Source organism: Echinops telfairi, unplaced genomic scaffold (assembly GCF_000313985.2).
Source record: "Echinops telfairi isolate 266 unplaced genomic scaffold, ASM31398v2 ScPeMD7_25;HRSCAF=90, whole genome shotgun sequence".
Classification (NCBI taxonomy): domain Eukaryota; kingdom Metazoa; phylum Chordata; class Mammalia; order Afrosoricida; family Tenrecidae; genus Echinops; species Echinops telfairi.
In genome coordinates this window covers 3,570,192-3,582,072 of record NW_022103922.1, presented here as the reverse complement: position 1 = coordinate 3,582,072, position 11,881 = coordinate 3,570,192, and the positions used below count along the sequence as shown (strand labels likewise).

The window sequence follows — 11,881 nt, the reverse complement described above, 5'->3', positions numbered from 1 at the left end:
GGACCGGTCCGTCCCCTTGACACTGGGGGAGACGAGACCTCGCCACCCCTGCTACCCAGGAGCCTGCTTCCAAGACAGACTCGCGTGTCCTCCCAGCAGCCTGTGGGACCTTCCACGGGTGGGGTCAGCACCACTGCTCAGGCACCAGTGGCTCTGTCTTGATGGAACCTGGATGCTTTATGGGTGTGATCCTCCCAGTCACACACACTCACTCACTCCCGCCAGCACGCACAGCGGGCCCCCAGCACAGGGTAGAACCGCCCCGTGGGCTTCCCAGATGGTCACTCTTCATGGTGGCCATCAGAAGTGACCGGATGGCAGAGGGTTGCCTTGGTTGGGTTTACCCAGGGCTGTGGCCGGTCCTGAAGAAGGATAGAAATGGTAACGTGCCTCACATTTCCATGGCAGCCCGGGCCCGGTAATGAGGGGGGGGTCTGGTGAAAGGTATAAAGTGGGTCTGCGGTGCTATTCTTGCCTCTTTATCTGTAAGCTTGACACTGTTGCAACATTTTAAAATATAACCCAGGACACACAGGGCAAAACCAACTTACTGTGACCGTTTGTGTGTTTGTCTATTTTTATATAAATGGTAGAAATTAGCTTCTTCCTGAATCATTTCACGGTAGGTTGGAGCATTTCCTAAGAACAGGATTATCCTTTTCTATACCTAGACTCTGGACCAGATTGTATATGCACATGTGAATGCATGCATGCACACACACACGCACACACATGCATACACCCACCCACACACAGTCACACTCCCGTGGGCAGGCACCGGGCTGACCCCAGAGTCCTAGGCTCAGGCCCTCTTGGAGGTGATGCTCGGTCCTCTCATGGACCTCCCCGCGGGGCAGAGGCCGGCAGTTACCTTCTGGGGTTTGACCAGGAGGGCAGCGATCTCCGAGGTGACCACGTTGACAATGGTGGTTATGTCGTCTTTGAACCGGTCAGAGAAGCGTGCCCTCCGGAAATGGTCCTTCTTGTCCAAGTTGTGCACATACTGTGCCATGCTTTTCACCTGCGGGAGGGGCGGGGAGGTGAGAGAGGGGAGTCATGGGGTCTGGGGCCTGCTTGATGCCCTGGACGGTGGCCGCAGGCTGGAAAGGACACACACAAAGGCCTGTCTAGAGCTCCGTGGGGGAGTGTGCCTCTGGCGCTTGGACAGGCACCGTGGTGGCAGGAGCTGGGAAGGGTGTCCTCTTCCTGACCCCAATCCAGGGGACCCCCCCACCCCGCTTCCTGCTGCTGACGGAGCCAGGGAGACTCCTGCTCTGGCTGGTGTCCACAGGGCCCCTCCTCTGTACCCAGGGGCAAGCCCCGCCGGCCCTACCCCTCGGGCACCCATCCACCACAACTCGGAACACACAGCAACACATGGGGCTGTTTCCGGGGCTCTGGCTCACGTGCGTGTATGTGGTGGTGGGGGGGGTGCACAGGGGCCCTGACCACCTTTACAATGAGAATCAGGAGGAAGGACACATGGCCGTGCTGTCTCCAGTGCTGCCAGGTCGCGTCCTGGAGCCCAGATGCTCAACAACCACAGTCACAGCTACTTCTGCCTCTGTGGAGCCCCGATGGCACCTCGGGGTAGGTGCTGGGCTGCTAGCCACGAGGTCAGCGGTTTGAAACCACCAGCCGCTCAGTGGGAGAAAGAGGAGGTTTCCCATTCCCAATAGTGTTTAGGGTCTCGGAGACCCCGGGGGCGGTTCTACCTCCTGGGTCTTTGTGAGTTGGCTCGGTGGGTGGCAGGGGGTTTGGTTTGGGTTTGTTTGTGCCACACACACAGACACACAGACACACGGAAAAGGAAGAAGAAGCGGGGGGGTGGGGGGGGCGGGGGGGAAGGACAATGAATGAATGAATGAAGGCAGGCGTGAAGGAGGAAAAGAGAACAGGTGGTGGCTTTCGGACCGGCCCAGGGGCCGGGAGGTGACTTCAGGTCACAGCTGAGGGAGCGTGGATACAGACAGCCAAGTGGGCAGACTGTCCAGTGGCCAGGACACCGTGGGAAGAAGGCGCGGGCACACGCTGGAGCAGGCAGGGCTGGTGGTTTTCCTGAGCGGTGAGAAGGTGGAGGCAGTGTGCCCAGGGCAGGCCTGATGTGTGACCCTCTGGTGGAAGTATGGCTGAGGGCCTGGGTCCCACAGCCCGGCTAGGAGCCAGCACCTCTCCACACAGCCCCTTCAGGGACCAGAACAGACCATGTGTCCACACTAGACATGCGAGGGGTGGCCTTGAACTGGAGGCAGGAGTGGAACTTCTCAACTGAAGTGGCTTCTAACGAGAGGCCAGCAAGACAAGGCCCCTTTGTCTTGGGTCACCCCCGTCCCAAATATCTGAGGCTTTCGGAGCACCCAGCTGTGCTGGGCTCCAGCCTGCTGAGCTGGCCGCCTGAGCCCAATAGGTCATTCCCACAATAGCGTGCTCCCAGTGGTGGCTGCCTTCCAGGATGGCCACCACTGTGTTCTCTGGGTCCCCAGAGAGAGAAATATTAGTGACCACCTGGCCCGTGATGGGGAGGGCAGAGATGGGGTTCAGACGGGAAGGCCTTTCCTAATTTGAGGTGCCTCCACAGGCACTTGGGTATAGAACCGACCAGGTGAACCAGATCACCCACTCACCTGGGGCTGTTCATTCATCACACTGGGACCACGGGTCACAGCCCCCACACCAAAGGGCACTTCCTTTATCATGGGCACCCTCACACAGCGGGAGGTGGGGCCCGAGAGGGTGGGAGGCTCTCCCTGGGAGTGTACACACACTTTCTCTCCGAGTTCCAAAACAGAGACTGGTTTTGCTTCTAAAAAACAACTGCCCTGGGAGCCAGTGAGGTGGACACAGGGACCATGTGTGGGTTTCTCCCAGAGACTCCCGACTTGCCCTCCCCTGGCCCTCAGGTGAGACTCCTGCCTTCTTTGCCCGCTGAGAGTCCCACCCAGGGACTGGACAATGACCTGTATCCCAGGGCACCAGTGGGGTGGAGAAGAGAGGGGCTGGGGGTCTAATCCATGGCTCTCAGCCTTGCTGTGATAGATTAAATTGTGTCTCACCCCCAGCGCACACACACAATTGTGGTGGAACATGCAGGCTGAAGGGGCGTGGAGGCAAAGTGAGTTTATGCCCACTAATATCTATCGATCTATCATCTATATCTATCATCTCTAACTGTAATATCTATTTATCATCTACCTATCATATAATCTATCAATTACCTATATCTGCCTATGATATCTATCATCTGTCTATTGATCAATCATCTATATATATTACCTGTCTATCATACTTATCTATAATATCTATCATCTACTTACCTATCATATCATTTACCAATCACCTATGTCTGTCTATCATCTCTATCATCTATCAATCAATCACATCTATCTGTCTGTCTGTCTGTCTGTCTGTCTATGCTTGGCAACATCAGGCCCCTGTACCAGACGTGGGACACCTGTGTCTGTGCACTGACTTGCGGGGTGTGTGTGTTGTGCGGTGGCAGTCGGTGACGTGGAACCCCATGTGTCTGAGGGACACGGACCTGCTCTGTGAGCCTTCACCCCACTCACAACCAAAACTCTAAGCACAAATGTGCCGTGAGGGCGAAGCCCGCAGTGCGGGGCCGCTGTGCCGTCTGGACGGGTCTTTGTGGTGATCCCGGCTCCTCGGTCTCATGGGTGAGGCAGCATGCCTGTCGCGTTCTGCCCTGAGGCCGTCTCTTTTGAGACGTCCCAACAATTAAACAAAGCAAAGACCAACCAGCCGACTGCCCGTGAGTCTGCCCCAGACTGGAACTCTTAGCTGGAGCAGATGGCCTCAACGGTCCACTTGGAGCGGCTGGTAGGCTTGAACCACCGACCCTGTGCTCAGCAGCTTAACTGGCCAGGTGCGACGGTGAAGGCAGGGGGAGGGGACAGGCTGGGCATGGACGGAAAAGGCTGGGTGGGGAGCAGAGGCGGGGGTGTGAGACTCCAGGGAGGAGGTCAGAGATGCAGCAGGAGGGGGTGACAGGCCATCTCCCCAGCCAGTGATGACGTCCCTGCCTTTCTGCACCAGGGGCTCCCCGCCCCCTGCCCCCCACCCCCATGCCCGCGGGAGCCTCACCAGGAGCTCGAAGAAGAACCAGGCGTACTTGAAGACGTTCTCCCTCACCATGCCCGTGCTGACCACCATCTGCAGGGCCAGCTCCTCGTGGAAGTGCTGGGGGCGACCAGAGAGAGCGCTGGGTAAGGAACGGGATAGGTCGCCGACACCCCTCTCTTCTGCACCCCTGAACTCTCAGGTCTTCAGCGGTGTCCGCGGTCCTCTCAGTCTGGCGGTCTCCTTCTAGAGCCTCGGGTGGCCAGGAGGCAGACCACTCGCAGTGCCTGGTGTGCTCCTGTGTGCGGGTGACATGTGTGTGCGTGTGATGGTGAGCGTGACACTGAGCATGTGCTGACCCGGTGCGTGGGTGTTCGCGTGTGCATAACTGAGAACAGCGACAAGCTCACTTTGCGTTGCTCAGCGGGGACAAAGCAAAAACGACGTCAACACCGCCATGTCCTGGAAGCTTGGAAGACAACGTCTAAAACAAGACTTTGGGGGAGAGAAGGCTGCCCTCAACCCCGCCGTCCACGACCCCCTGCCAACCCCCACCATCGAGGCGGTCCCTGCTCAGAGGGACCCTATGGACAGAGCAGAGCTGCCCTGGGGGCTTCGGCCGGATGTCTTTCTCCCTGCCCGTGGGACAGCGGAGAGACAGACGCTGCCGGGGTGTCCAGGTCTGTGTCATTGCAGGGGCAGATGGCCTCGTCTTTGTCCCTTGGAGTGACGGGTGGGTTTGAACTGTGGCCTGTGGTGGCGCAGGTCCCCGGGTAATCCTCGGGGCCACCAGAGCACCTTTGCTAACTCCTGGGCTTTCACAAGGAGCCTTGGTGGCACCGTGCTCAGGCGTTCTGCTGAGAATTCAGGGTGGTGGTTTGAACTTCGAGCGAGAGAGACCCTGCCATCTGGTCCTCGGATGATCCAGTACCAAGGACCTCGCATGGGCCACTGGGCGCTATCACATGGGCCACTCGGTGCTGTCATGCAGGGCACACTGGGTGCTGTCATACGGGCCACAGTGGGCGCTGTCACATGGGGCACTGGGCACTATCACACGGACCACAGTGGACAGTCACATGGGCCACATTGGGCGATGTCACATGGGCCACTCGGCGCTGTCACTTGGGGCACTGGGCACTCTCACACGGGCCACTGTGTTACAAATGACTTGAGAACATGGGTGTTGAGATGTGAGCTGCTTCAAAATCAGCAAACCCACAGTCCCCTAGACCATGATGACTCGCAGCGATCCTCGGGCACCCACGGGGTTCCACGGCTGGGCATCTCTGCAGACAGACGGACCCATCTTTCTCCCTTTGCTTAGCAGCTGAGCACCCCACCCGTGTACTGGGTCCCAGGGAACTGCTTTGCTGGCCGGGAAGAGCAACAGGGAAGTTCTCTCAGGCTGTCAGGTGGTCTCCCCACCCCCAGGGTCTTCGGCCAGCTGTGCAGGCTCCCTTCGTCCAGACCCACACCCACACCTGGGGGGCCTGCTGGGAGTGTGGTGAGAGGGTCTCTCTCCATCCCTGGGAGAGAGGGGCTGAGACTGCAGGTGGTCTATTCACACGGCACACCTCTGGCCACACGCCAGCAGCCAAGGTCACCCTGGGAAGTGGGTCGCCACCTCTCCGACTCTCGGAGGCCAGGAGGGATTAGGCAGGATCAGCAAGCCAGAGAGAAGCGGCTGCTGCAGCCTGGGTGACCTGCTTAGGGATGGACGGAGAATCTGGTCCGAGCTGCTGTGGCAGCTGGGACAAAGCGTGGGCTCAGCTTTTCCCTGAAACGAGATGGCCCTTCGCTGGCCGTTCCAGGTCAGAACGAGGCCACAGCGAACAAGCAACAAGCAGGATCCTGGCAGAAGTGCAGCCAGGAAGAGAATGGCCGCTGGCGCTGCAGGGCCCAGGGGCTGTGACCAGCAGACGCTGGAGCTGAGGGCAGCGAGGACTTCTGCTCTCATCACCCACCGAGCCATGGCCCCTCCACATCCATCTTTCCGGTGAATTCCTGGGAGCTCCCCAGACACCAGACTGTTCCTTTAGGACCTTCGAGTCGGCTCCAACTCGTAGCTGCCCCAGGAGGGGCAGAACCAAGCGCTGTCCGGGGCCGGCACGTCCTCGCTGTCCTTATGTCCCCGACGAGCTGTGGGTGCAGCCACGGTGTCCCTCCATCTGGTCCGGGGCCTTCCTCTCTGTCACTGCCCCTCTGCTGCACCGAGGGCAGCGTCCTTCTCCAGGGACTGGTCTCTGCTGACAACACGCCCCAAGCATGTGACACGGAGTCTCGCTGTCCTGGCCTCCAAGGAGCAGCTGGTTGCACTTCGTCCAGGACGGACCTGTCTGCTCTTCTGGTCGTCCGGGGTCCTGTCACCACTGCCCCAGCGGCATCGGTCAAAAGGGCCCCTTCTTCCCGGTCCCTCCGCTCTGGGTCACAGCTTCCGCGTGCACTGAAGGCACCTGAAGTGTCACAGCTGCAGCACTGGGCCAGGGGCGGGGCGGGGCCCCAGCTAGATCGCACCTCTTTCCCTGGGAGTTGAGGGCTCTTGAGGGCCGGCCCGGCTGGCCTGCTGGGCACACTAAGCTCCCTGTGCTGGTCTTCCTGGCACTGCTTCCTGGGCCATCCTTTCTCATCAGCGTGTCCTGGGAGCCAAAGATCCCAGCCCACTGACATCGATCGAGGCTACGCCCACTCAAGCCGCCCCCGGGCAGAGTAGAACAGCCCCTGCCGGTCTCCGAGACGGCACCTCTTGACACCCCAAAGCCCGGCTCACTGCCATCGAGGTCATTCTCATCGTAGTGACCCTGCAGGACAGAGAAGCACCGCCCCTGTGCGTTGAGCAGACAGCCTCATCTTTCTCCCTCAGAGCGGCTGGTGGTTTTGAACCTCGGACCTTGAGGCGAGCAGCCTAACACCACGAGGGCTCCTGCAGTTGTCCTCCGGTCCACTCCAGCTCCAGGTGAGTAGCCAGGTGGGACTGTGCTCCACGGGGGTCACAGGGCTGCTGCCCTCAGCAGCTGACTGCCAGGCCTCGCTCGTGAGGCCCCTCCAGGTGGGTTCAAGCGGCCAGACTTGCAGTTGGTGCCTGCCTCCCCCGACATTGTGGTGGGCGATCTGGGAGGCCTGCAAGGCTCTCCCCTAAGCTGCCATGGTAACGGAGACTTTCAGGTGTCTGGCCGGGAGTCAGCTTGAGGCAGACGGCTCCCCCCACCCATTCCTAGACCACGCTGGAGTGCTGGGGTGGGGTGGGGTGGGGAACAGTGTTAATTTCCTCCTCTGGTAACTGCCGGTTTGGAGTTCAACGTCGCCCACAAACCCTCCAGTGAAGGCCTGCGTGCTGAGCTGAGTCTGGAAACCCCAGGGGCAGGCGTGATGGAGCAGTCAGCAAGGTGAGCACGGCTGATGCGTGCTTACTGGAACAAAGCTGTAGTGTAAGGCACAGGGCGCAGCTCGCTACAGACGCGTCCCCAAACGTCAGTTGGCCCCTGCCTCCCAGGGATGCACACCTACACAGAGGCCTCGGTTCTGCAGGAAGGGGCTGTGGGCTGGACCGAGATAGCGTCTTCGAAGCGGTGAGAAACGTCTCGTGTCAGTACAGATGAGTCAGTAATAGCAGCACGTCTGTGCTTACCTGGCCTGCGTGACCCTGTTCACGGCAGACTAGTCGGTAAGCGCACACCAGCCCGTGTTTCCCTGGTTGGCTGGGCGATCTGCCCTGCCAGGTGTCTGGCGGACCTCGCAGGCCTTGGCCCCCCAGCTGCTGGGAGAGGCTAAGCCTGAGGCTTTCCCAGCATGCCTCCAGACCAGAATCCCAGCGGGAACTTGTGAAGATGCAAATGATTTGGCGCCCCCCCTCAGAACTACTCCACCAGGGACTCGGGAGGTGGGGCTGGGGGCTGTGAGTGGTTCTAACCAGCCCCCAGGTGCCGCGGGCCTGCTGACTGCCATCAGGCAGGGGCAGGTGTGAGGAGCAGCCGTGTGGGCCCCGCCCGGTCCGGGACCATGGGGTTTCCACTGGCCGATCTTCAGCAGGGGATGGCCTGGTCCTTCTTGTAACGTCATCGTAGTCTGGAAGCTCTGGGGAGGCCAGTTCTTTGAAGGAGCGAGTCCGCTCTGACACGCAGGCACGGTTGTACAGGAAGCGCCTTGTCTGGGACCCGAACCCTGGCCTCATCCTGGAAGGCGGGGCTCCTATTCTGAACCACTGCTGCCCTTAGTGGATGGTCAAGATGGCGGCAGCGGCGAGGGAGAGTGTGAGTGTGAGTGTGTGTGTGTGTGTGTGTGTGTGTGTGTGTGTGCATGTCGGCATGTGCACGTAAAGTGGGTGTGGCACACAGGACGTGTGGTATGGGCAGTGTATGCGTGTGCACGTGTGTGAAGCATGGCACACTGGGTGCATGGTGTGTGCTTGGAGACCGTGGCCACCAGGCAGGCCAGCCTGTGGATGGGATGTTGACCCTCAACCATTTCGAACCATTGTGTCCTATACCGTCCCCACCCTGCCTGGCCCCCAGCCTTGTGCTGGTCCCCACCCTACTTCGTCCCCTTGTTCTATCCTTGACACCCCACCCTGCCTGCCCCCTGACCCCACGTGGCTGGTACCTTTCTGCTGGCCGGCCTCGGGGCTGCGGCGGAGCCAGGAGCATCGCTGCTGCCGGAACTGTAGTAGGATACTCGGTTGCAGTTTCGATCAGGGATCTGAAACACAGGAGCCTAGCTGAGCCGCCAGCCGCCCACCTCCCGGCCTGGGGGCCACAGGCCCGGAATGCACGTCTAGTTTCTTCCCTAATGTGTCTGGTCACACAGGAAGGAGAAGGTGAGGTGACACCTTGCCCACTCCCGCCTGAGAGGATGGCCAGGGACAGGGTGGTGGAGCGAAGCCGCCTGGGCAGTCCGAGGCTGGAAGAGACCCACAAACCGGCTGCCCTCAGTCAGGCTCTATCACAGCAACCCCACCGGGCCAGGCAGAGCAGTTAGCTAGGAGGGAGGGGGAAATGAGGTGTGCAAACAGTGCCTCTCTGTGGTCTGATGTGGTACTGCAGGGTCTCCTAAAATGACCCAGTCACCGCCGTGGACTCAGGGACCCTGGTGGGACAGAGCAGAGCCGCACCTGGGGTTTCTGAGGCCGAAGATCAGGGGTGGGAAACATCCGGCCCCCAGGCTGCGTGGAGCCCATGAACTCATCCATACCAGCGAGCAGCACATGCCTCACCAAAGAAGCCGTTTCAGCCATCACGTGGCCAAACCCCCACACCAAACTCACTGCTATGAGTCCATGCTGACTTGGGGCCCCTGTAGGACATGGTGGAATGACCCCTGTGGGTTTCCAAGGCGGTAACTCTTCAAGGGAGCAGGAAGCCTAGGCCTTCCCCAAAGAGCTGCTAGTGGTTTCGAACCACAGACCTGTGGTTGGCAGCCCCACAGGTAATCACTGTGCGGCCAGGACTCCGGCACAGTAGGGGGAGGTTAATTAAACATCGACCAGTGTGGCCCGAGAACGGGGTTATGAATGCCGAAAGGGCCCCTGGCCGTCTCACCTTCCTCCCGAGAAGCGGGAGGTGACCTCTGAGTTCGCCGCGGAGTGTTTTGACCACTGCACCACCAGCCCTGCCCCGCCCCCCAGCGTTAATGACCTTTGAGAAGACCCTCAAACGCCAGTCTTGCCTCCCTCTGCAGCTTAGGCTCAACCGAAAAGAGAGCACCCATGCTTCTAAGGCTGGCTGTTCGGGAGTCTTCCCCTCTGTAGGGACCCATTTGGTGGGTCCTCCTGGTGCTCATGGACACCTCCGGTGGCAGGGGGCGGGGGGTGGGGTGGGTGTTGCTGCCCTACCTTCCCCGACACAAGGCCCTTGGCGTCCTCATCGGCTGCAGAGTGAGTCCCCGCCAGGTCTGGGTTGCTGCTGCTCACCACGCGCGCCTGCAGCAGCTTCGAGCTCACGGCGGCAGCCGAGGTGCGTCCGTACGTGTGGTAGCGAGGGTCCGGGGAAGGACTGGGGCCGCCTGCACCCGCCAGGCAAAACATGGAGACAGACAGGGGCCAGAGTCACTGGCTGAGGCCTTAGGGTGAACACCCAGGCCTGGCCTTTAAGGGCTTCCTCTCCCACGCCTGGAGTGGAGGCGGGCATGAGGGTCATCTGGTGCACAAGACCTCTCTCAGGTGCTGAAGAGCAATGGGGTCCCTCTGAGGGCCGAGGGGGGCTTGACCAGAGCCCTGGCATTTTCAATTGCATCCTATGTGTGGGAAAGTTGGTCACTGCCCAAGGAGGAGCGGAGAGGAGCCGGTGCCTTTGAACTGTGGTGCTGGCGAAGAGTATTGCCCCAACGAGCCAGCACATCTGTCTTGGCAGAAGGACAGCCAGAGTGCTCCTGAGAGATAAGGATGGTGATCTTGCGGCCACGTGCTTTGAGCGTGTCAGGAGGCCCGTGTCCCTGGAGAAGGACATCGTGCTCTGTCGCGCAGAGGGGCAGTGAGAAAGAGGAAGGCCCTCCACGGGGTGGATGGACACAGGGGCTGCCACGGTGGGCTCCGGCGGGGGACTGAGGGAGGGGCAAGCTTCTGGGGGCCTTAGGGCTGGACTTCTTCCAAGACAGACTGGCTGGCTCTTCGGACGGCCCATGCGACCTTCCTATCCTTCGCCAACCTCATCCACAAGCCCCGGCTGCCCTCGAGTGTCCTTATTCGATGGGCAGCTTTCCCACGCGCAGGAGGGGACCGCAAAGACCGTGGCCTGTGTCAGGCGCACCTCAGTCCTCCAGGCACAACTTGGCTCTCTGATGTTTTCAAGAGGTCTTGGCCGGCAGGTTTGTCTAGTGTTATATCGTTCATAAAACAAATAAAACCTCAAGCAACAACAACAACCAAAAACCTCAATGCTATTGAGTCAATTCCGACTCATAGGGACCCTGTAGGGCAGGACAGACTGTGTTTGTGAGTTTCCAAGGCTGTAACTTGTTCTGGGCGTAGAAAGCCTCATCTTTCTCCCGAGGAGCAGCCGGTGAAGTTGAACAGACAACCTCACAATTAGCAGCCCAACAAGTAACCATGGGGGCTCCTGGAGACGCTCAAATGGATGGCACATAGCCCAAGGGGCAAAGGCCGCTGGGAGGGATTCTGTGGCGGGCACAGCGAGTGATCCAAGCACAAAGCAGGGCCAGGGAAGCGAGCCAGAGGGAAACTACCCGAAGCTCACGTTCTGCATTCCTGTGTCAGCCTGGGGCACAGATGGACGGAGGGACCAGGGGGGCTTTTCTTCTGTCCTTTGCAGGGTGCAGAAGGACAGGGCGTGGGGGCCCCCTCCCCCAGGAGCTCACCTCCGGCCGGGCTCCCAGACTTAGGCAGGTCCCTGTGCGGCTCAGGCAGGCGGAAGACGTAGTGGACATAGGAGGCCAGCAGGCAGTTCCGCCCGTGCTGGTCCCTGCTCAGGTCCTTGCTGTGGTGCAGACTGTTGACAATGGCCACCACCGACTCGAAGGCGAACTGGGAGAAGTTGGCTGTGGGCCGGGGAATGACAGTCCCGTGGAAAGGGAGTAACCCACCAGCGGCCCCTGTGTGGAGACTCTCGAGACCCCCACACCCTTCAGAAACACAGCCTCAGGCTGTCTGTCTGCCGAGCCACCACTGGGTGGCCTCAAGTTCCCGGCCGCGTCCTGGGACTCCACAGTCATTCGTGAACCCTTTGTGTGCTCCCTCAACCACACTGACTTTAACATGCAAACGCAGAAGGCACCCACACGGCACGTGACTGGTCATGGTGGCCCTGTCCCATTAGGGAGTCCATGGCTGGAGCGCCTGGCTGCTAACTGCAAG

At 60.1% G+C, this 11,881-nt stretch overlaps 1 protein-coding gene across 1 annotated transcript in view; it reads right to left on the bottom strand.

Moving 5' to 3' along the window:
• Positions 1-11,881, bottom strand: part of DOCK8 (dedicator of cytokinesis 8) — a 115,069-nt gene that overhangs the window by 43,001 nt on the left and 60,187 nt on the right. Inside the window, exons 20-24 of the mRNA XM_045289365.1 lie at positions 11,386-11,565; positions 9,905-10,074; positions 8,677-8,772; positions 4,102-4,197; positions 872-1,021 (exon numbers count right to left, since the gene is read on the bottom strand). Of these exons, the coding sequence (XP_045145300.1) occupies positions 872-1,021; positions 4,102-4,197; positions 8,677-8,772; positions 9,905-10,074; positions 11,386-11,565 (692 nt within the window). The remainder of the gene's footprint in view (positions 1-871; positions 1,022-4,101; positions 4,198-8,676; positions 8,773-9,904; positions 10,075-11,385; positions 11,566-11,881) is intronic.